This window comes from Mya arenaria, chromosome 13, assembly GCF_026914265.1.
Source record: "Mya arenaria isolate MELC-2E11 chromosome 13, ASM2691426v1".
Lineage (NCBI taxonomy): Eukaryota > Metazoa > Mollusca > Bivalvia > Myida > Myidae > Mya > Mya arenaria.
The window spans coordinates 38,010,410-38,034,867 of record NC_069134.1 but is presented as its reverse complement, the minus strand read 5'-3'; the positions used below and the strand labels follow the sequence as shown (position 1 = coordinate 38,034,867).

The 24,458-nt window shown below is 36.4% G+C and overlaps 3 protein-coding genes across 3 annotated transcripts in view; 1 reads left to right on the top strand and 2 right to left on the bottom strand.

Moving 5' to 3' along the window:
- The first annotated feature begins 2,159 nt into the window (after window positions 1-2,159).
- Window positions 2,160-12,755, top strand: LOC128215239 (snaclec 1-like). The gene is made up of 5 exons (XM_052921948.1): window positions 2,160-2,373; window positions 4,832-5,010; window positions 8,616-8,709; window positions 9,135-9,245; window positions 12,451-12,755. Exons 1-5 carry the CDS (start codon window positions 2,319-2,321, stop codon window positions 12,753-12,755), a joined length of 744 nt encoding a protein of 247 aa, XP_052777908.1. The 5' UTR covers window positions 2,160-2,318.
- On the bottom strand, window positions 12,376-15,776 carry LOC128213346 (acetylcholine receptor subunit alpha-like). Its single transcript, XM_052918955.1, has one exon. The coding sequence runs from the start codon at window positions 15,733-15,735 to the stop codon at window positions 14,236-14,238; it is 1,500 nt and encodes a 499-aa protein (XP_052774915.1). The 5' UTR covers window positions 15,736-15,776; the 3' UTR covers window positions 12,376-14,235.
- A 3,303-nt stretch (window positions 15,777-19,079) lies between these two features.
- Window positions 19,080-24,458, bottom strand: part of LOC128215238 (nuclear pore complex protein Nup153-like) — a 33,322-nt gene continuing 27,943 nt past the window's right edge. The window contains exon 28 of the mRNA XM_052921947.1: window positions 19,080-23,466. Within this exon, the coding sequence (XP_052777907.1) occupies window positions 23,394-23,466 (73 nt within the window). The 3' untranslated portion in view covers window positions 19,080-23,393. The remainder of the gene's footprint in view (window positions 23,467-24,458) is intronic.

Genomic DNA, 24,458 nt, shown 5'->3' with positions numbered 1-24,458 from the left:
AATGAAATTTGGACCAACGGTGCAGATTTACAAAGAAATATCATTGTTGTCCTCCGATGAGCTATATCTTCAGCTTTTGACATTTTCTTATTTTTTTCGAAGCCACAGCAACGGAATTTGGAACTTTGTTTTCAAAGTTAAACTATGTATACATTAGGTGTCATAACTGTGGCGATAGCGCGCTGGACAAATATTCATATGGATTAATGGTTGGGAGTTTTAAACTCATCAGTGTTGGGGGGTTTCAACTTTTTATGTCCTAATTTCAATACATATACATGTAGACTTCTCCCAAAATGCATGTGAAAGTCATTGGAATTGCTAGTTTGTTTTTATCAAACATATTGAGATCATTTATTTTCTTTTATAGTTCAAGTCATTAGTGCTAGGATGTCGCTAAAATGTTTTATACGTGCTCATGAAATAATAAATAGCATTTAAAACAATGAAGAAGATGTGTTTTGAATTAAAAAAAAAACATTTATTATGAAACTAATTGAAATCATGAAAAGCGAAGAAAATACTAAAAAATAATCATATAAACTCTGTACATGTAACTCTTAATTGATTCACTCAACTTATTTAGGAACGTAAAAGTGGACTTGCCAAGATGGTCACAGGTCAAGGGTCAAAATCAAACTATTTTCTTATATAGTTTATCAGGGTATTCGACGATGACTGTCCCAAGTATATATCCGAGGCTGTGTTCGATTCAGAATGACCGAGGTGTCCCGATTGACATATTAACTACTTTATATTCGGGTAGATCACTAACAAGATAAAACACCACGTATAAATAGCGATAAAATACTCGCTATGCCGAACTTGTTGGGACCTCGTGAAATAATTCGAAATAACGAATATTCGATATAAACGGAATACAAAAAGTGTATATCTAAACCGAAAAAAAGTTCGACATAACCAGAACATCGAGATAACAGAGTCCGATTGTAAATGCATATATTTAAGCTAACCTGAGCAAAGAAGGGCTCACAGTGAGCTAGCGTAGTTTGGTCATTGTTCGCTGCCAGTTGTAAGCTAAAACTTACTTATTTTACAACGAATGTGAAGCATGTTATAACACCATTATATTAATTTATCTCGTTATTACACGAGAGTGTGGTCTTGTGTTGTGGAGGAAACCGGAGTACTCGGAGGAAACCCACTTGTCCGGCTTGATGACCACAAACCAAAGCGGTCACGAACCCGGGTCGCCAAGGTGAAAAGGTAACCACTGCGCTTACCGTACAACGCTGTCCATCTGTCAACAGTCTAGCCGCACTGCTCGCTCAATCTGCATGAAACTCTATAGATTGTTGCTCAAGGTCGATTAAGAATAATTTCGGGGTCAAAATAAGAGGTCACTAGCCCAAATGTTTGGCAATTTGACAAACCTTGTTAGCATTGACGAAGCCACATTTGCTGCCCAATATTCATGAAACTTGATCTGAATGCTAGCATCTGTTTACTATTGTCAGGTTCGATTGTAGGTCAGGGCAAACAGTTGGACGAATTGTTTAAACAAACATTAAATAGGGATCCGTGATTTTCTAGTTACATATTATCCAATAGAAATAAATGAAACCGTTTAGTATGCCTCAGGGAAATATTGGCAATTATAGGCAAAACACAACATTATTTCTGGCAAGAAACAACATTAATTCCAGCAAAAGTGTTATCCTCGTCGGACTGTGAGCTCCATCAATGAGTTTACATCGATCCCACTGCAGAAAGCGATCACCAGTGAAAATCAAACACACTATTGCGGGAAATCTAATAATGCAGCTGGTAAATTAAGACAGCTAAGACAGCCAGCCCATCTTTATGACTTGTCCCTCTTTCTCATCTATTTGTTTCTGTCTACTGATTGCTAATAGCAGACAATATTTTCTGGTGTTCTGGGACGGAGAAACACAACTGTGATTGCGATTCCGTGATTGATAAATAAAAGAAATAAATGTCGGGGATTCTGGTGGCAGTAGACCTTAATAATATCTTCCGCTTTCATTTTTCTATTTTCAATCCATATTTTGGAACCACATAAGAAGGGGATGTTTGAATAGTCAATATTTTATCTGCGAAAACACAATTCAATGCAAGTTAATGCATTTAAAATTGGGGAATAATAAATGTCTGAAAGGAAGCGCTATTGTAAAAGATCGTGCAAATAAAAGAGAAATCAAATCAAATAAATAATAAATAGGTATTAAACTGTTTAGATATTGACGCAGTGCATCTTAATAAATTAATTACAATATATGGAATTCTGTTTACACATCTCATTGTGAATGAAATAACAAAAAGAAAACAAGTATATAATGGATATAGGAGTTGTTCTAGTGGTTTGCAGTATTTATTTTGTGGAGTCCGTTGGTAAGTGGGGTTTTTTTTCTAAAAAATTCTTTATTGTGAATATCGAGACCAATTATTTTACTCAGATTTCTTTTTATCATTTTAAATATTCATAAAAAAATATGAAATATTTGTTTGTTACAGTGTAAGATCGTAATGTTTTTCACGGCGTGAGCACTAAAAGCTATATATTTTGTTTGTTGTTTTTTTGGTGTTCAGGAGGGAATATTTACATTTCTATTCATGATACATTTCCCTATTATATTATTTGTAAGAGTTTTGTTCTGGGTTAAATGTATTGCACCTGGGTTTTATTTCCTATTATATATTGTATATATGACATGCTTACATAAAACTGCTTTCAAAAGCACACAATTGAGAAAATAATTAAAGTGACACTATTATTTAAAATTAATACATAAACATGTATAATAAACATAACTTTTGAGTGATTAACCTTTAACTACTTACTAAATAAAGCATTTATGGAAATTATTAGTTACTGATAACAATATTTTAAGTGTGCTTTTAATAGCTGAAAACGCAAAAATATTAAATGATTGGTGAGTGCTAAAAGATTAACTCTGATTTACTCTCGTCTCATAAGGTTGAAATACCGTGTTTTATGCACCTTTCTTTCAAATTAAACTCGGTATCCTTCATAAGAGCCACTGTTTCCGATATTTGTTCATCCTTTTTTGTACATTAAAACAATTGTATCAATAGTGGTTTATCTTATTTGGGAGTAAGAGTGCATCTTTAAGACCTACACGAGTAAGGCTAATGTTCGATATTAAAAATTAGCAAATATAGGGAAGTACAGGCGAATAATAGTATGAAAAAGTTCCCCCATCATTATTTATAAGAATGGGAACATTTTCGCCTTTTGGGTATTTGGTGGGGAGGGGGCGTGGCCATAGACGTGTGGCAATTCAACGCACCCTACCCCTGTGCCCCCTGTGGACCAAACTTTGTGATGTGACATGTTTAGTCGACGGTATAGTTCACAATCATTTGGCGTTAAAACAATTGTATTTTAAATTAGTTTATCTATATCGAAAAGATTCAGAAAAGGCCATAATTCTCGTCAAACTAAACGCGATTCAATATCTTTTTTGTTTACGGGACTTCCGAACATGATTCCTGATCAAATGTGAAAGTTAAAGCAACTAATTAAAGCTGCACTCTCACAGATTGAACGTTTTAACACCCATTTTTATTTTTTTTTTTCTCTTGGAACGAGAAAATGTATGCGAAAATGCATGTAAACCAGTCTTATTAAACTGCTGAAAAAAATAGATTGCAGATTTTTATATTTAGTTGATGTTTTAAGCCTTTTTCTAAAACCGTTGGTTTTAGCCTTAAAATATTTATTTTGGAACGGAAATATGAACATCTGCAATCTGATCTTTTGTCAGCAGTCTTTTATCACTGGTTTGCAGATGTTTACGCAAAATTTGCTCATTCCAAGACAAAAAATTAAAAAGTTGTAAAAACGGTAAATCTGTGAAAGTGCAGTTTTAAAAGGTGTATGAGGGGTCCAGCACATACGGTTTTTCACTAAATATGTTTTATATAATAAGACAAACTAACAAAGGGCCATAATTCTGGTCGAATTGTACTCGACATAAAATCCCTTCATTAAAGACAACGCACATAACAACCGGCAAATAATTCTCGAACAATCGTTAGAATACAACCTACATTTTCAGCCAATGAAAATGCAGATAAGCAATCTTTAAGGAATTGACTTAATCATTTAAGGCCTAGTTTAAGGAATGATTGACATGACAATCCCCTGCTGTGCATCTTCTGCTAATTGCCCTGATGTCACAGTAAGGGCCAATTTCCTGTTTATTGGCTCAGGGCCATTTAGGGTCCATTTCAATAATAAACCTCCAAAACTGCACAGCAGGATATTCGGATCAGAGATCTGATAAGACAATTAGGCAATTAGATTAAGATCAATACACAGAGTTTGTGTAGAATACACGCTTTGTTGTTGTTGTTGTTTTGTTTTTGTTTTTTTTTTTTTTTTTTTTTTTTTTTTTTTTTTTTTTTTTTTTGGGGGGGGGGGGGGGGGTACTTACAGAAGGATTAAACTCGACCTCAACTTTCACGGGCGTTTAAAGGTCCGCCTACTGTCACTTATCCAATACATACTCCCTGCATCAGATTGCGTGTTGACAATGTGTCGGCCAATGAGGCTGCATTATAAGTCAGTTAGATGATCTTAAGAAATATCTTATTGATTAACACATTCTTTATCGTAAAGATTGTACATCATGTCATCTAACTATTACTTAAAAGTATCTTAAAACAGGGATCAGCTAAGCACACTTTAATTTGTTTAGGCATAATTTGTTTAATATTCTCAGTATGCTTATAAACTTAATTGCGCTTAAGATGTTCGAGAAATTAGGTCAAGGTTAAAGAATGTATTTGTGTTTTGATTGTATATTTTTGTTATTTCAACAAGCGCTATGCCCTGCTGGATGCGAGAACGGTTGGAGTTTCCATGACGACTTCTGCTACCAAGTGATCCACGCGCATGCGCACTTCGAGGCTGCCAAAGCGATATGTGAGGTCAAGGGCGCAGAACTGACGTCGTTATGGTTACCATTAGAAGTGGAGTTTGTATTGGAACAGCTTAATCAGGTTAGTACTTTGCTTGAAATGTATTTCTATCTAATATTTCAATTAGATGTATAGTGTATATTAAATTAGAAATCATATTTATGATTGTAGCAAAGTTCGAGTAATACGCCCATTAGCCAATTCAAAAACGATTTGGTACCTGTTTACTTATTTATGTATGTTTGCTAGTCTAATGACTGTCAATCAGAACTTTATGTTGTTTATTTAACAGACTGTTTCTTGAAATTAAAAGCCCATGTCTTTACATTCGCAATAATTGTATATTTTGTGAAATTAAACCCCGTATTATCCGAGAATATAACCCCAAATACATACTAGTATTCTATTAAAAAATAATACTTTCAACGCATTAACAAAGATGTCCGCAATAAATGACTTTGAAAAACAATAAGTATCCTATTATCAAAATGTACGCTTTCTATAAATTCCTAAGAAATCCCCCAACGCAGTCTAAATGCATTAATAAAAAGGGAATCTGTGAGATCCAATTTCTCTTTTCTATTTGATTTAGACCGGTTTCATTGCTGATAACTCGTAAAAGGCTCTGTAAGAGCAGTGCTTCAATAAAAACAAATCACAATTTCAGTATGCGCCAAATTGAAATTTCGGTTCATTCTTTTTTTGGGATTTCTACAAAAAGCTGCTATCATTTATGTAAAATCACTACATTGTATGTATTCGGAGATATAGCAAGAATATTCCTGGCAGATTTTCTCAAATATCCAAAAAATGTGCCATTCTTAATCGATTTGACGAATGAGTTTCCATCTATGTAAGCAAATCTAATATTTGGCCCGCTACTCAATCACCGACAATCAAGCTAGCCAAATGATCATCTTAGACAGGGCCTAATTTCTGTAAGGTTTAAAGGCCTAGTTTAAGGAATGTTTGGCATGCCAATACCCTGCTGTGCATCTTCCAAAACTGCACAGTAGGATACTCAGATCGGAGATCTGATAAGACAATTAGGCAATTAGGTTAAGATTCATACACAGAGTTTGTGTACAATACAAGTTTTTCATTTTTTATTTATTTGTTTTTAATATTATTTTATTTATATGTATTTATTTTTATTTTTATTATTTATTTATTTTATTATTTTTTATTTTTTTTTATTTTTTTATTTTTTTTTTTTTTTGGGGGGGGGGGGGCGTGGTGGTGGTGGTGGTGGTGGTGGGGGGATTACACAATTATGAATGTAGGCAATTTTATTTGAGTTTAGCAAGAAGAAGATCGATGTCAAATTCTGTACCGAATTCTAGAGTCGAAAACAAATAATAAATAAATTATCATTGTCGGAGTGTGACGAATTAAAGACGCAATTCATAATTTTATTCAGGTCGTTTTTTTTAAATTCTAAGGCCTATTCATTGAAATAATAATGTCCGACAAAAATGCACAAATACAAGTTTTTTTCACCCAGCCAAGCATCAATATTATATGAATCTACCCAGCCAAGCATCAATATTATATGAATCTATACGGCAAGTATCCAATTTTACTTTTTACTTTTAGTTTAAACATATTTATTTTACAACGATTGTGAAACAAGTTATTACAACATCATATTAATCACTCTCGTTGGCACGATTTTACGCGAGAGTGTGGTCTTGTTTTGTGGGGGAAACCGGAGAACCCGGAGAAAACCCACTTGTCCGGCTTGGTGACCACAAACCAAACTCACATGCGCCCAAGCCGGGAATCGAACCCGGGTCGCCTAGGTGAGAAGCGAGTGCGCTAACCACTGCGCTAACCGGACAACTTTTTACTTGAATGTATATAATGAATACGCTAAAATTAGGTCTTAGAGCAACTGCCGCTAAAACAGGTCAAGACAGTACAAATCAAATAAAAAGTCCCCACAATGCTCACGCGAACCCGTAAAATGATTTTTTTCTACGAATTTCTGAGTTGCCATATTTACTCAAGTCTCATCATAAGTCATTTCGTATGTTTGTATAGTGGTAGCAAATGGTTTTCTACAAACAATCTTACCATATTAAGAATTTGATAGTATTTGAAGTTTCTGTTGATTATTGGCCTTGAAACTTGCCTTTATTCCGATGTAAGGTGGTTCATAAATGACTTCAAAATCATCATTCGGAACTCCTTGGCCATTCTTATCGAAAACAACCTCGGATGTATTTGGACGGTTTACATACCCAAAAAGTGGTTCGTTTAAGTCCGCTGCAAGTAGATTGCGTAGTATTTAGCAGTTAAACTTAATGACTTAACTCTTGGGAATCTGCATTATGTTTGCAATGATACACTTCACTGGCAATCAGTTTAAACTGAGATCAATAAATACAACTCTTAAACACTACATTTAATTAATTCTATAATTAAAAAATACGAACTACTTCAACTGATGTACCGGCATACATCCGAGTTGTTATCGATAAAAATAGCCGAGGAATTCCGATTGCAAAATCATTGCAGTAAACGCATAAAAGAGCATAACAGGGCATCGATTTCTTATTTTATTTTACCAATAACAATTTAAGATGAATCACAATATGATCAATTAAAATCATGTCCGCGACGGCGACGCATGAGGGGAACTATAGGATTAGATATGAAGCCAGACGTTATACATATATACATTGTCTGAAACGACCCTCAACTGGATTTTTTTTATTGTTTGTTTGCATGTCTGTCTGTCTCCCTGCCTGCCTGCCTGCCTGCCTGCCTGCCTGCGTGCGTGCGTGCGTGCGTGTGTGCCCGTCTGTCCGACCGTCTGTCTGCCAGCCTGCCTGTCATTATGTTGTCTGTCATTATGTTGTCTGTCATTATGTTTGTCTGTCATCATGTCTGTCTGTCTCCCTGCCTGCCTGCCTGCCTGTGTGCGTGCGTGCGTGCGTGTGTGCCCGTCTGTCCGACCGTCTGTCTGCCAGCCTGCCTGTCATTATGTTGTCTGTCATTATGTTGTCTGTCATTATGTTTGTCTGTCATCATGTCTGTCTGTCTCCCTGCCTGCCTGCCTGCCTGCGTGCGTGCGTGCGTGCGTGTGTGCCCGTCTGTCCGACCGTCTGTCTGCCAGCCTGCCTGTCATTATGTTGTCTGTCATTATGTTGTCTGTCATTATGTTTGTCTGTCATCATGTCTGTCTGTCTTCATTTATTAATTCAAGATGTAGCGAGTGGATATGGTAGTCTTTACATTCTCGGTTAATGAGAGCAACACAACCATTTATGCACCAGTCAATTGTAACCAAGCCCCCCCCCCCCAGGTCCGGTGGTATACCGGGGATAGCCGGGGAAATGGGCCGTGTTTTTACCTTTCAGGTGGCCCCGCAGTGCCTGGTGAATGTGGTGGTTTTGTCTTCGCTTTAAATATAGCGGGGAATGGGCCTTACCTAGGGTCCCTGGGGTGCGGGTGCATTTGGCGGGGATTTTACCATCTGTTCGTCCCCGCAGGGCGGGGGTTTTAGCCGGGGTTGGCTGGACCGAAAGTCAAAATCCCCGCTATTCCTCGGACTTGGGGGCCGTGGTTACAATGGACTTGTGCATTATAATGATACATATATTTCTCCATGTAAGAGTGGACTCAAAGCTTAGCTTTAACATTCAAAATCAAAGTCAAAAACAAAAATTTCATATTTGCAGCTGAATCTAACCAAACCCTCAGCGTGGATCGGGGTCGGCGTTGCCAGGGGCAACAAGTGGGTGTGGTTGGACGGATCAGGCAGTCTTGATCAAGGTTCTTAATTATTATCAAACAATAACGTAGTCTGAAATTAATGGATTAAACTGTCATGTATGATTGCATTTGAAGCACGAGAGAAACTGATCCATCGCTTGTTGTTTCAAATGGTAAATTTTAAGCGCTAAAATACATTTTATCCAATTTCCATCACGGTTTCAAGCCTACAATAGAATCACCTTTTCACAAGGTGGCGAGACAAAATAACTTTTGTCAGGGTTCTCAAGTTTTTGTTGAAACGTCCAAAATAGAAATGTAAGCGACCAGATCACAGTCCTCTATTCTTATGATATTGTTTATTCGTTTCTTTTTTGAACCGGACAAAAGCTATTTGAACTGTCTACTTTTTACGGAAGCCGGTTCTCTGACATTGAGCACCCTGCTTTGAAATAATATAAACTGAATATTTCTTCGAATAACAGATTTAGAACTTCCGGGAGTTGACGAGGACCTGTGCGCCACGCTGACCCATACCGGAAGTGTGGCCTTCCTAGATTGTGACGACATGCTTGACGCGTTTGTCTGCAAAACACGTGAGTATGGCAAGGCGACTGTTTTTACTGAGCCAGTAGAAATAACAACAGTTAATAAGATTGTGTCGTAAACGTGTTTCACACGGTTTACGCCTCGTCGAATATATGTATACAAGGGCAGTAATGTCAGGTGCGTCCATGCTTCCCGGTTCATTGTTTCGATTGGAAAACGTCCTCGTTTCGATGAGTATTACCACTGTTTACTATATGTTCCAACGATAATTTTTAGAAACGACCTTGTGCACCGAATGAAGAGCAATTGCTCATTTACGAAAACGCTTGTTTTAGATCAAAATAATGTCTGTATTAAAATATCTCGTGAAAACAATGCACGTTCTTACTAGGCTTCCCGATTCACTCAATGCATTTTTGTTTCAAAACAACTGTTTAAAACCGTTCTCTTGCGTACAAACCCCACCCGATGCTTTGTTTTGGACAATAACAGTATTGCTATTGTTTTCCGAATGCAGACAGCCAATTTTGGAGTTAAATCGGCTCATTGTGGTTCATTCTGTACATTTTTAGAACCTAGGTTCATCCCAAATCTTGAAGATCTATGGCACATTGTATTTACCCGCATTACCAGTCGTTTTGTTTTAGTTTTTAACAAAAAATAATTTTGTTGATTATCTAAATAGACAAAAAACAAGACGCTTAAAGGTAGTCCATATAAACGGCATAATAAATGAACTCTGCATACTTGATGGTAAAATAAAAATAGAGGTTCTTTATATATTAAAAGGACTATACACCAGATTGAAGTTTTTTTTTTCTGGAAAGATATTCAGGACAAATATTTAAAGAAATGTTTTACTCTTTCATATCATAATTGTAGAAAAAAAATAATAAACAATCGAGTCGGAGACCGAGTTGGAACCGGTGTCGCCAAAATTGCAGTCCAGTGTGGTATCCCCTGTGCTACGCTACCCTAAACGGTTGGAATACTTAAGCTAAATACCTAACTTGGTTATATCACGTGATGACATCGACTAACCAATCACGCATTACGGGAATGAATTCCACTAGGTAGACATACCTAGTAATCTTTTTTAATTGAAAAAAAAATACGAAAAAAACTGCGAAAAAATAAATTAATTTTGAAATTTGTGGTACTTCAGTTAGTAAGTTTCAATGCATTGTACAAATCGATGCGAAGTTATATGTCAGGTTTCGACAATTTTCTCTTTTTTTCGCTTTTTCATCATACGGAGTAAAGCCATTTAAAATTGCTTATGTAATTAAGTATGGTAAAATTGTGGATTATTTAAAACTACTTTTTAAGGAAATAGCAATGAAAAGGAACTAAGAGTTTACCTTAAAGAGTGTTTACTTTGGCAATCGAAATAAAAAGGGAGACAACCTGCAGGAAACAGTCAACAATTTAAGGTCTTAAATGTTGTAAGTTATACCTTTGTTGCTAAAACTGTTTTATATAAAGACATAACCGTGTCACGACTTACTATATAATCATAAAAAAATAATGACAGTTCTACTTTAAGTAGAGAACCCTGTCAGTGTGTGTATACCACGTGATAAATAACGCCATAAACGCTACGTCCGAAAACAAAATTTTGCTTCGAATAAAGACTTTAAACAAAGATAACTTTCCTATTTTTTCACCATTTTAAATGAAATATAGCGCAGTCTACGCCGTTAACAGAGCCCCGCCTTCGGTCGTTTACCAGTGTTTGATTGAAAGTTTAGTTTCTTAAAACACTTCGACAATTTTTTTCACAATACGGCCGTCTGACGGAGCACTGTCAAAACATTATTTTGGAAACAGGTTTGTCGTGGTGTTTGTTGAAACTAATCACCTTTTCAAACTCCAGTATTCATGTCGGAAAATAACTCAATGAGCTAAAGTTTCTTGCTAACACATACCCGACTTTAAATAAAGATTCTTGTATCTTGTATCTTGTATCCAGCAATACAACGAAGGCGGGGCTCCTAGGTGGCATAGAGTGCCCTTTGTATCCTTTAAAATGGTGTATTGATTGAAAAGTTATCCTCGATTTAAGTCTTCATTTTAAGCAAAATGTTGCCTTCCGACGTAGCATATATGACGTAATTTATCACGTGGTATTCACACACTGCCTGTACAAAATTACCCTTCTTAGACGTGCTATAGTACATATACATGAATTTTAAAAAAAATCGACACCTTTTATTCTTTATTTTAATGTGCCATAGATCTTCCAAATTTGGGATGAACCTAGGTTCTAAAAATGTACAGAATGAACCAGCAAGCATTTTTGTAAATAAGCCGATTTAACTCCAAAATTGGCTGTCTTCATTCGGAAAACAATATAGCAATACTATTATCGTCCAAAACAAAGCATCGGGTCGGGTTTGTACATTATTTTGATCTAAAACAAGCGTTTTCGTAAACGAGCAATTGCTCTTCATTCGGTGCACAAGGTCGTTTCTACAAATATCGTTGAAACATATAGAAAACAGTGGTAATACTCACCGAATCGAGGACGTTTTCCACTCAAAACAATGAACCGGGAAGCATGGACGCACCTGACATTACTGCCCTTGGTATAGATCTGGCTTCATAGCAATGATTACAAAAAGCGGGCGTCGTTAATATTGAGAAATATAACAAAGTAATAGTTAGATGACATGAAGTTAATTCTTAATTGTTAAGAATAGGCGCAGTAGTAAGCGTAGCGAAAGAGCCCTTTCTTTATAATAAAGAATTACTTCACGTCATCTTACTGACTTGGAATACAACCTCATTGGCTCATTGTGATGCATTGTCAACGCAGCGGGTGAGTATGGATGGGTGGCAGTACGTGGCAGCAGGCGGACCTTTAAACACCCGTGTAAGTTGAAATTCTTAATGATTAAGTCTAGTACTTAATGATTGCCTATCTGCAATTTCATTGGCTGTAAATATAGGTTGTATTCTAAGCAGTTTTTAGAGTTCGCGCAAAATTTGAAGTACTTTTTAACAAAAAACAATACATGATAGCAATGATATATTGTCTAGAAATCGCTAGATAAATTATATACTCTTTTAAAATCAAAAGTCTTGTATGGAATTCAGGTTTATAACATTTGATAATTGTAAAAATAATATGAACAACATATACAATGAAGAAAATGAAATATTGATCTACTTAAGTAATAAAAACATTGTGCGGCGGCCAAAGAGTGGTTAATGTTTCCTAACACAAAGTAAACTCATTGTTATTTTCAGCTATTCACAAGATATACGTTCCTGACGAGATGAACATATCCGATAACGGCATTTATCTCCGTAAAAATCCCGGGCAGACGATTTTCGAGCGCCTATGGCCACCGATTGTTGACGTCATCAACATGGAGATCTCCACGGCGACGTATCACTTAGCAACCATAGATGTTGCGCACGAAACCGACTGCGCATACCGTTGTTACACTATAGACGAATGTAGAGCGTTTATTGTCACCTGCAAATCTTCCAGAAAGTGCAATGTAAGACTATGTGAACTTATGGCAGGTCTCGCAAAGCTTCAACTTTAATTTGTCGCGTGATTTGTTCAATGTACACTGATTATGACGTCATTCACATAGTGACCTCGACTGGGTGTCAATTCGTCATATAATTTATATTACAGTCGAACCCCGTTGGCTCGAACTCTAAGGGACCGGCGAAAATACCTCGAGTCTCGGGAAGTTCGAGCCAAGCGGGAATTTTAACAATTTTAGTATTAAGCAATTGATCCTTTAGATCCAGTTCGAGCCAACGATGAAATCGAGCCAAGCGAATTCGAGCCAACGGGGTTCGAATGTTAATGTATAACAACAATAGTTATCAACTTTGCTTCCATTTTTACAATATAAACAAATAATAATGCAGGCTCATCTATATACAAAAAGGCATCAGAATATATTTGCAATTTTCAAAAACCTGAACTGTATTTTTAGCCTTAGATGTTTGTTAATAGTTTGTCTTGATTGCCTTGATAAACACAATATTCATGTATATTCATATGTAACAATTTAACAATGAATTGTTAGTGATTGGTATTGTAAAACAATGGTATACTAGTATACAGATTATATACTGTGATAAAAAGTACTTATTTATCATTTATCATAAGCATATATGACTTATCGTTATAAACACTAAACTAAAAGTGCATGCACGCAAGAAAATATGAATAATTTTGCAATATATTATTTCAAACATGTAAAACAATATACAGAAAAAATAAATATAATAAACATTAATATCCTCTATGTCTTTAGAGGTGATTTTATGCAATCCACTCTTTATATACATATTTTACATAGTTTGTTGATTATATTTGTGAAAATCGTACAACTTAGTCTGTTTTCATAACTAAACGTTTCTTCAGTGAGATTCGCCGAATATATTAAAGTGACTCGCTCATGTTTTTTTAACCAAAAAATAGTTTTTCCCGGTAATGCATCTGAAAACACTTATTTTATCATTATTTTACGCTATGATATCGAAATTGCAAAAAAATACAGTTATAGCATAAAAAAGTATTTCGGTTGTAGTGGGGTTCGAATCCACGCCGGTTAAGTCAAGAACAAAGTAGAAAACAGCCGGCTAGTCCACACGGCCACAGGGACTTCAACAAAAGAAGTAGATATGTTGACCTGTTACGATACATTGATAACATCATGTGATAATGCCAATCAACCAATCACGCAACACCACAGCCGTAATTAATTTTCAATCGCGTTATTTATAAACGCTATTAAATGAAAAATGTGGTCTTCAACGACGATATTTGAGCAAATATCAAAATTTGCTGAAGGGTTCCAGCTTTTCTTTTGTTTTTGTTTAAACACTCCTTATGATTTGCGACACTTTATTTCGTGATTTAAAAAGTGTATTTTGCAAACCATGAGCGAGTTACTTTAAACCAAAGTCGTTAGTTCATTTAAGTTGATTAGTCGTAGCGTTCCTTCCATGAAGCGTTGTTCTTACTGTTTAGTAAATATTTATCGTTTTCTTCCTTTGTTCTGATCACGCCCGTGCGCCGATCGGCACGAGGAAGAAGACGCTTAATGCGGCCTGGATCCCGAGAAATGCTATGAAGAAAAACATGTCCAGGGTTCTGCCGACGGAGTCCCAGTCGATCTCCGTCCCGTCGGCATTAGCGTCGGCGCCATCAGTTTTTCCATTCTCGACTTGATCAGGGGACGTAGAAGTCTTTTCCGGTTTTGTTTGGTGTGCTGTGAGTGCCTTTTCACTCATGGTAGATTTAGTAGCCGATCCATTGGGAAGGACGCCGTTTTGCGGAGATTCGACACCGGTTCCAGCGAGATTCCGTGCATTAAACTTATCCCTGTAAGTTTGGTCGCTTTTTACTGATTTCACAGTCGGCATAAGTTCCATTGAACTGGTTCGCACCTCTTCGTCGATGGCATTTGATTTCATGCATTTCATGCGCTTGCATTTGATGCATTTGATGATTTCAAGGAAGTGCACGAGTAATCGAGGCACTTTTTTCTGAGGCGTTAGGTAGACTTTCATCAGCAGAATGTTCGCAATACTTGAAATACCCGTGAACAGCATCATCAAGATGACGTAATAACAGAATAGAGACATCGGCGCTGACGTCTGTGGCATGTAGTTCATAATCGTCTGTAGCAGGACGACGAACGACAGAAAACATGTGATTCCGAAACCGACCCGCTCGCCCGACCCCGAAGGCATAAGGAAAAGCATTCCGCTTAGGAGCGATAACAGCAGTACCGGAAAGACAAGATTGATGGTAAAGTACATGTGGTTTCGACTGAATGTAATTGTGAACTTTGCAACGTCATATCCTTTACTCTGTGTAACAGTGGACTCAGTTTTGTCTATGGACCATACTCCGTTGATGTCATACTGGCCCATTTTCCACTCGTTGGAACCTTCCTTCAAAGTTATTATGGAGTTGTCTTGGAACCAGGGAGTAAAAAGAAGTTCGCATTTCTGTTGGTCGAACGGGAAAAACGTCACATCCGGTGAACAGGCCGCCTGTGCGATGATGCGTGGCTTCCAATTGACTTCTCCGGTAGCAGTATCGAATCGTACTTTGTACGTTGCGTCCCCCACCCTCTGAACGGAGTCGGCGGAGTTAAACAGAACAATAACTGGCGTCCAAATGCTTCGATAATCAACAAAAAGGGAAGACACAGTATCGGTATTGAAGGTATTGTTAGAATCCAGAGACGTAATGCTGTCGTTCCACGTCATGTGAAGACTTCCGATTAAATCGAGTAAACCAGAAACTGCATCGTAGCCGCCAAGCGAGTAAAGCTCCATGGTAAGGGTGACCGTAAGCGCAATAATGACGTCAGGACGTGGGACGATCATGTGAAACGTCGATGATTGACTATCCGACGCTGCAAAACTGTAAGCGTTGTAAAGTGTGACGTACTCATCTTTGACGCCTGTCCAATCGCCATTGACGTATACTGGACTCAGAAGTACGCCACATAGAACCACAATCCGTATTATTTTGGTGTTGTTATTCATCGCTCTGTTATAAACAGAAATTAAAAGAAAAATCTACCGTTTCTTCAGAGGCTTAAAACTATACTGAACAAGATTAAATTATGATTTTTATAACGTTAGTGTACAATTTCAAAACAGAAGCAGGGTAACAAATGATAGATTTAATGATTAAATTATATCAAATGGTTACAAACAATGTTTTTAGCATAAATTTGGTTAAGCCGAGATCAACTAATTATATTACAGTCAGAATAGTTTAAAGATATGATAGGGTTATTAGTTAACAATAGTCGTTGACGCAATAACTTAACTCATAGTTCATAGTATCGACTTTGAATCAGCGTGCGATGCGATTTTTTTCTTACAATGACCTTGTCTCATTTTATTTTTACCATTTATCTAAAGTTCAGGGAGTTTATTTTAATTTCTGACTGGCTTAAGCCAGTATAGAACATCTATCTTTTTGTTTAATGTATGCTTCATATCAAACATTTTAATTGCAAATAAAAGACATTCAAATGATAGGATAAATCGATTAATTGTTGAATTGTTTCTGGTGTCTTTTGGGTTCGATGATTAATTAATGGCGCTGTCATGCAATGATCTTTTGATATAAGGCGCATCTAGTTGCATTTTAACGACACTTTGAATGGTAGTTTGAACTACATGTAATTGGCATTGCATTTGGAATAAGGCTTGAATTGTTAATTGTCCTAATTGCGGCCATCTTTCTTCTGGATGACAGAACGATAGTGTGGCCTCAATAATATACTGCAATAGATATACAGCATGTCAGATACGATAAATACAATATTAATACAATCAGTAAACTATTTCAGGCTAAGTTACATTTTTTATGGAATCATCAGATGCAGCTATTAAAATTTCGATTTTAACAAACCGTGCATAGACCGAGATACGATATAACCCCTCTTAAACAAAATTTATTCCAATGACTTCATAGGCAGTACTGTATTATATTCAACGTTACTTGCCGTTTGAATGTTATTTATGCATCCCCACTCAGGTCCGGAAAATATCGGGGTCTTTGACTTTCGGTCCAGCCAATCCCGGGTAAAATCCCCGCCCTGTGTGGACACACTGCTGGTAAAATCCCCGCCAAATGCCCGCGCACCCCGGGGACATCATAGATAAGGCCCATTCTCCGCTACTTTCGGCTCGAATACAAAACCATCGCCATCACTCGGCACTGCAGGGCCACCTGGAAGGTTAAAACATGGTCCATTTTCCCCGCTATCTCCGGTATCCCCCCGACCTGGGGGTCCGTGGCTACAATTGACTGGTGCATTACCCTGAATATATTTGAGAAGTCGTGTCATATTTAAACACATTACATTTAACAACATTTTTTCACAGAAACAACAACGAAATACTAGTAGTACTTAAAGTAAAGCTCGCGGGGTGGGGGGGCGACTTTGCCCACACTTCCCCAGTGTCCATTTCCACTGCCGGTAATGCACCAGTCAATTGTAACCACGCCCCTCAGGTCCTGGGAAAAGCGGGGACTTTGAATTTTGGTCCAGCCAACCCCGGCTAAAATCCTAGCCCCGCGGGGACGAACTGATGGTAAAATCACCGCTAAATGCCCCTTCAGCCAAGGGACCTTAGGTTAGACCCATTCCCCGCTATATTTTACGTCAAGACAAAACCACCGCATTCACCCAGCACTGCGAGGCCACCCGTAAGGTAAAAATATGGCCAATTGTCTGGCTATCTCTGAATACCCCCGGACCTGGGGGCCGTGATTACAATTGACTGGAGCATTGCCGTGAATATATTTTAGAAGTATTTTCATATTAAGTACATTACATTTAACAACATTTTTACACTGAAACAACAATGATAATAGTACTTAAGAAAAGCTCCGGGGGGGGGGGCGACTTTGAGCACACTTCCCCAGTCCATTTCCGCTGCCGGAATGTTAATCTCGTTTCCTTCGTCTTTTCCAGTCATGTCGTCGGATTAGATGGAGGGAATTGCAATGTCTTTTTTGATCGTATCACGTCGATGGGTAAATGCGAAAAGGTTCTAAGTGACATCAAATAAAGAAGAAGATAGAACCTTATCGCTTTCACCCTCGACTTAGCTCAAACCCTTCGGATCCACTTTGTTTTGGAATGTATCTGTTTATCAGTGCCGTTGGCTAAACTGTCGTCTGCTTCATCAACAATTGTTCCGTCTGCTGGTGCAAGTCCTACGGTAATAATTAATACTTTTGTTTTACGACAATAATAAAATCATGTAATTCTTCGACATGAACTTAAATATAGCGCCATGCTCTTATACGATGTTAAACTTGGTTCTTAGATTACGACATCTGATGCACCCAATGACCTCAAGCACATACACGAGCCACTTTGGTACGGCCGGTCGACCTTCGGGCTTCATGTAAACGTTCAGAAGCATAATGCACCAGTCAATTGTAACCAGACCCCCCTCCCCCGCAGGTCCGGGAAAATAGCGGGACTTTGACTTAAGGTCCAGCCAAGCCCGGGCAAATTCCCCGCCCTGCGAGGACGAACTGCTGGTGAAGCCCCCGCCAAATGCCCTCGCACCCCAGATGGCCCATTCCCCGCTATATTTGGTGCGAATACAAATCCACCGCATTCACCCGGCACTGCGGGGCCACCTGAAAGATAAAAACACGGCTCATTTCCCCGGACCTGAGGGCGTGGTTACAATTGACAGGTGCATAATGTGGACAACACTTAATGCTCCGTTGAACGCCATCATAACAATGACGTAATAAAACATAAGTTACATTGGTGCTGAGGTTTCGGGCAGGAATTGCATTCGCGATTGTAGAAGAAACACAAACGACAAGAAACACGTAATCCAGAAACCAGTCCGCTCGTCTGACGCCGGTGGAATATTTAATATAATGCGACTTAGCAAATATAGAAGCAAAATAAGAAGTAAGATATTCGTAGTGTATAATTTTCCGTGCCTCTTGAATGAAATAGCGTATTTTGCAAAATCCTGACCATTCTTTGTATATTTTCCTCTGGTTATTATGAAGTCGCCAGTCATATGAATTAATATGTAGATGAATAATAGCACACGCCTGCATTTATCATGGATTACTTAAAAAAAACTCCGGCAAATGATCTCGAAAGTGTATTATTGCTTCAGCAGCTTGTCTACTGTCTGAAGGCTGGACCTTTTTACAACCATCGTTCTCCAAGCTTAAGGACAAAAGAGGATATGAGGATTGGATTTCTCCCACCTCAGATAATAGATGTTTCCAGACATTTACGCTAAAATTTGCTCATTCCAAGACAACAACAAACATTGTCAAAACAATCAATCCGTGAGAGAGAAGCTTAAAAAAATAAAACAAGATCTTTCTGGAGCTTTTTTCATTTATTGTCAAGTTAGCGGCTCCGAGTTTTTTTCACTTTCATCTCATATGCAGAATTTCAAAGCCATTGTTTTTTATTATAAAATTGATAAACAAAACTATTTTATGTAACAACGCACTTCATAAGTACCATTATTAATACACAGAGTTACATATAATTTAAAAACATTTGAGCAACCTGTTTTTCACAACTGAAAAACTCAGCAATGAAATTCTGCAGTACATGTGGTTTTCAATAATCAAATAATCAATAACAACAAATGCATCACAGTGGCGACTCAAAGGTTGAGTTAATCCTGAAACCCTGTGACAAAACCAGCTTATCACTCCAAGCAAGCACACTTAAAAACAAAACAGAAGGAAGTAGACTGTCAACTTACTCTAATTTGTCCTAAAAAAACCCCAAACATTTGGTTCGGGTTACCCGACCCTACCTACGAAATAGGCGCCCACCCTTCTGTTTTTGTTTTTTATATCTAAGGAAGTTTTATGCGTTGACAACAGATGAGCCCGGTATGTATGACGGAAGTTCAGATTAGAACATATTTGCAATACTGACCATATTCATAAGTTCTTTTACTATTAAAGCAAGTGACAGTATCACAATTTTTTGTGCGACATGCAAAAAAAATGTGCAATGAACAAAAACATCCAGTGATGTCAGATTTACATATAAAGGTATGGCTCATCTTGACAGGGGTTCTAACAGCTGATTATTGTCAATCCTGAAAAAGCCGAGGGTCTGCTTGAGTATAAGGGCTTCAAGTCCAAAAGCAGGGTAACGGGGCTTAGACCCCTGTTGTAACTGTTTCTAAAGTCAATAATACTTATTCCAAGGTACTTACTATTGTTTTTGATGCAAATATCTGATCAACCAATTTTTACTAAGTTCTGGCCCCACTTTCTCGAAACTTCTTAAGTCTCTTATAAAACAATTAAGCTAAGCTCAATATTTTTGGTTTTTTTCTCAATAATTTGCATAATATTTCTTTTTATAAGAGCTTTAATGCTTAAGATAGGAATTATCTTTATGGTAATCACAAGGAACTATTTTATTTATTTATCAAAATTCAATTAAGTATGTTTTGAGTTTTTGAAATAAGCTACTTAAGTCAGTTAAGCGTGAGAAGTTTCGAGAAATTGGGGCCAGTTACAAAAACCTGTAGTTAAAAAGTCTTAACCCTGATTTCAAGATTAACGTTTGCATTTAGAACCCCTGTCTCGAAGAATGATGTGCAGAAATGTGGACAAATGTATAGCAAAAAGTAGTGGAGGAAAAAAATAGATAGATGTAACATGTATACTCGTATTCCTTGAAATACACTAGGTATCTTGAAATGCTTCTTGATTGTGACATGAGAAGAAACCTATTGGCTCGATTTCCTAGTTGGCTCGAACTTGATGTAAAGAACAGATTAATTTTTACTTATTGTAAGCATTTCCGCTTGGCTCGATATTTGCAAGGCTCAGAGTATTTTGGCCAGTCCCTGAAATATCAAGCCAACAGGTTTTGCCTCTATGTCCAAATTTAAAAGTTAATACTGACTTAATATTAACCAGAGTAATATAAACCAGATTATAACTAACATTTTCTATAACTCTTCTTTTTACCCCAATTTTATCAAAAATGTATAAGTAGCAAATTTCCAACGCTAGTGAAATCAAGATATGTCATATAGTCAAGACATGTGTGTGTGTAGTTGAAATTTGAATAGCAAAAACAATACAACTGCTCTATACTACAATACTAATATCATAGGCATTCATACAACCAACGGTTTCAGGATTAAACATCATAAATATGAGAAATATCTCTCCCTATAGCTCCCTAAAATTTAATTTAATAAACTCCCTAAAATTGCCGTCCCTTTCTCCCGACTTTCGCTCTTCTTGCTCACAAATGAGATAATGTTCCGATAGTCATCACGAGAAACATAGCACTTTTTATCAAGCCTTCCTAATGGCATTTACTGGCTTCAAATAATCTTGTTATGCATTTCTTTAAAGGCAGTATTCTATAGAATTGCTTGTGTTTATTTATACCAAGGTCAGGAATATTAACAAGAGCGCTCAATGGTATTTCGACCGACTAGCTAAAAATGCATTTCATCATAATTTCTTGTGCCTACTGACCCTATATTTTAAAATTCAAGCAGAAAAACAATGCTTTGAAGAAAATGTAAAAAAAATGCCGAACCTATATTAATTATTCCCACATAACCTGGTGCCATGAAGACATTTAAGCTTTACTTTGGTACCATATCAGCACTTTTAAGTCAGAACACAATTGGCAAAAAACATTTGCTCAAATTAATAAGACAATATAAGACAATTCATATAATTTGCATTAAGTTTATGTCAATATCAAAGATCATGATTGAGGCTATAAGTATGTTGCTTTTTTTGCTTCAAATATATTATCACAAAGCCAAGCGAAATCCAAGTGTTTCTCATCTCGTACAAGCATCTGCTTCCATACCGCTATGTTCTGGTGATTTTCCGAAAGACATTGGGTTTTTCTTCTTCTTCATCTACTGTTATAAATTGGTGAGTCATTCAATACATCTGTGAGTCATTTTTTTTATACATACAACTGATACAAAATTTAAACACGATTATGTACAATATATACAATGGCAATAATACAATTCAATGGGTCTATAGAGTTTGAAAAAATATGCCCACAGTAAAAAGCCTACCCCATAATAAAATGCTGTGCTCATAAGCCCCCTTTGTCAATATGAAAAGGTTACACACAACTAGTTTATATTTTACATCACATTAATTAGGAATGAGTTACATGTTAAAGCTGCACTCTCACAAATTGATCGTTTCAACAACTTTTTTTATTTTTTTTTGTTTTGAATGAGCCAATTTTCTCATAAATGTCTGGAAACCAGTGATATAGGTCTGCTGACAAAAGATCAGATCCCACTTTTCATAATTCGGTTTGAAAATAAATGTTTAATGGCTTAAAGCATTACTAACACTTTTAGAAAATAATAGTTCTTTTAGTTCTTCGATATACAACATAATTTTTTTATGTAAATAGGAAAACCGCTATCTTATCCTTTTCAGAAACCTTCAATCACTGGTTTCCAGACATTTAAGCAATAATTGGCTAATTCCATGACAAAAACATTAAAAAGTTGTCAAAACAGTTTATCTGTGAGAGGGCAGCTTTAAACAACATGACTGTAATGAATAGTAGTCTCCATTGTAAACTTTGATATATTTAACATCTGCGATTAATTTGAAAACATATTCTAACTGGCAAATAAAATGTGAACATTTTCAAAACAATCAATGATAATCATGATTATGTTTTAATTTACAATTCCAGATCAATGTGTTTGATAGAATAGCACTTTGACACCTTTGGCAGTTTAACCATTTTTATACATGTAGCTATCATGTACCCAAGTAAATATTAAGTTTGCATTTATGCATAAATAATTATAATAATAAAATTACAAAGATTAAACGGCCAAAATCAGAATCTGCTGTGCAATACTACAACTAAATGTCAAAACATTTTTCGTTTATAGAAACACACTCTGAAAAATCAGCTGTACCAAATACTTAACAAGAGTGCTGTGAAGCTAACGCCACCCAGTTGTTTTTTCCAAGTTGCACAAAGTGAGTTTTGTCTATGGTAATATGTATACCAAGTTCCGTTTGAATGTCTTGAAAAAAAAATAGAGTTAAAGGGGCTGGACACCAGATGGTCCCAAAATTGGCAAATACATTATTTCCACAAAAACGTAGAATTGTCAATACCAGCTAGTATGAGGCATCATTTTCATGATTTATAGAATATTTTGCCAGTTTAAAAATAGCGCATTAGTACAGATACATATACTGATGTTATTTTTAAATAAATTGGGATTTACGTGGTAGGCAGTAGGTAGATTTCGAATTAGAATACGCAAAAGCTGCGAAAGATACATGTGTCATAAATGATGTGATGCATCAGGAAGTAAGATTCAATGCATTGTACACTACGTTATCACTGTAAGTTTTTGTCAATTTTCTCATTTTTTTGCACTTGTATCATCTGGTGTCTAGTCCCTTAAAGGAAAAGGTAAAAGTTTGTGCACACCATATCTACGGATGACACCAAAGGCTATTACAATCTCCACATCTTTCTTTGAAAAACAGACAAGCTAAAAACAAATACAAGATTAAAACAGAAGAAAATTTAATGTCAAGATCAATCGATCTCCTGCACACAATTTTCATTTTTTTTTATAAACACAAATAAATATTCTGTACACAGACTATGATCGGATTTTCATCATCTTTTTATCCGACGAGTTGCCTTTTTAATTTTTCTTCCTTCTGTTGTAGGCGTGCCTGATGATCCCGCACTGAAATACAAAGATTATCTAGTGTTAGTTCTGAGGTCGATTTCTTAAAACTTCTTCAGTCTGTTATAACACAATTAAGCAAAGCTTTCTATTTTTGTTCTTCTATAATTTATCAAGTATTTACTTTTTTTGAAGCTTTTTCTTATTTAATTGATGTTATCTGCCTGATAATGAAAAAAAATAAGTTTTATTTATCAAAATCAGGTTAAAGTAAGGAATATTGCTTAATTAAATAAGCTACTTAAGTCTATTAAGCTTAAGAAGTTTATTGAAAAAAGGGCCTGGTTGTCCTGTATTTTTATATTTTAAAACTAATTACACAAGACGTGAGCGTCAACTCATCAGTCTATAAAGTATCATCAGGCCGGAACATGATCTCCTCGTGTAAGTTAAGCTTTCCATAAAATTTCATTGAATTTAAGTGGTTGGTTACTGAGTAATAGATGGACACATGAAGCTGTGACTATATGCTTCTCCTAAATGTTTTCGGAAGCATAATAAAGAATTTGGTCAATCTAAGTCATAAACTGGAACTATCTTGGTGTCAAATTTTCATTATTTTGTTTCATAATTGTATTAAACTTAAACCAGTATTATAAATGAACACACACAGAAATATTACCGTTTGTGGTATCTCAGATTATTGGAGTTACGACCAAAATCCTTAACTGAATTCAGCCCTGTCTTTAAACTTCTTTAGAATACAACCTACATTACAAGCCAATGAAATTGCATAGAAGCAATCATTAAGTACTAGACTTAATCATAAGAATTTCAACTTTCACGAGTTGTCAAAGGTTTCCCTACTGCCACTCATCAGATACAGACTGTGTCAGATTTTGCGTAGACAATGAAGTTGTATCTTAAGTCAGTAAGATGGTCTGAACTAATATCTTAATGATTAAGAAGGGCTTGTTCGCTATACTCACTCCGTCAATTCTTATTCATTAAAAATTTAGCTTATGTCATCTAACTATTACTTAAAATAAATA

Coding starts and splice junctions, on each gene's coding strand:
- LOC128215239 (XM_052921948.1), top strand. CDS start 2,319: ATGGATATAGGAGTTGTTCTAGTGGTTTGCAGTATTTATTTTGTGGAG. Junction 2,374..4,831: donor TTATTTTGTGGAGTCCGTTG/GTAAGTGGGGTT, acceptor TATTTCAACAAG/CGCTATGCCCTGCTGGATGC. Junction 9,246..12,450: donor CGCGTTTGTCTGCAAAACAC/GTGAGTATGGCA, acceptor TGTTATTTTCAG/CTATTCACAAGATATACGTT.
- LOC128213346 (XM_052918955.1), bottom strand. CDS start 15,735: ATGAATAACAACACCAAAATAATACGGATTGTGGTTCTATGTGGCGTA.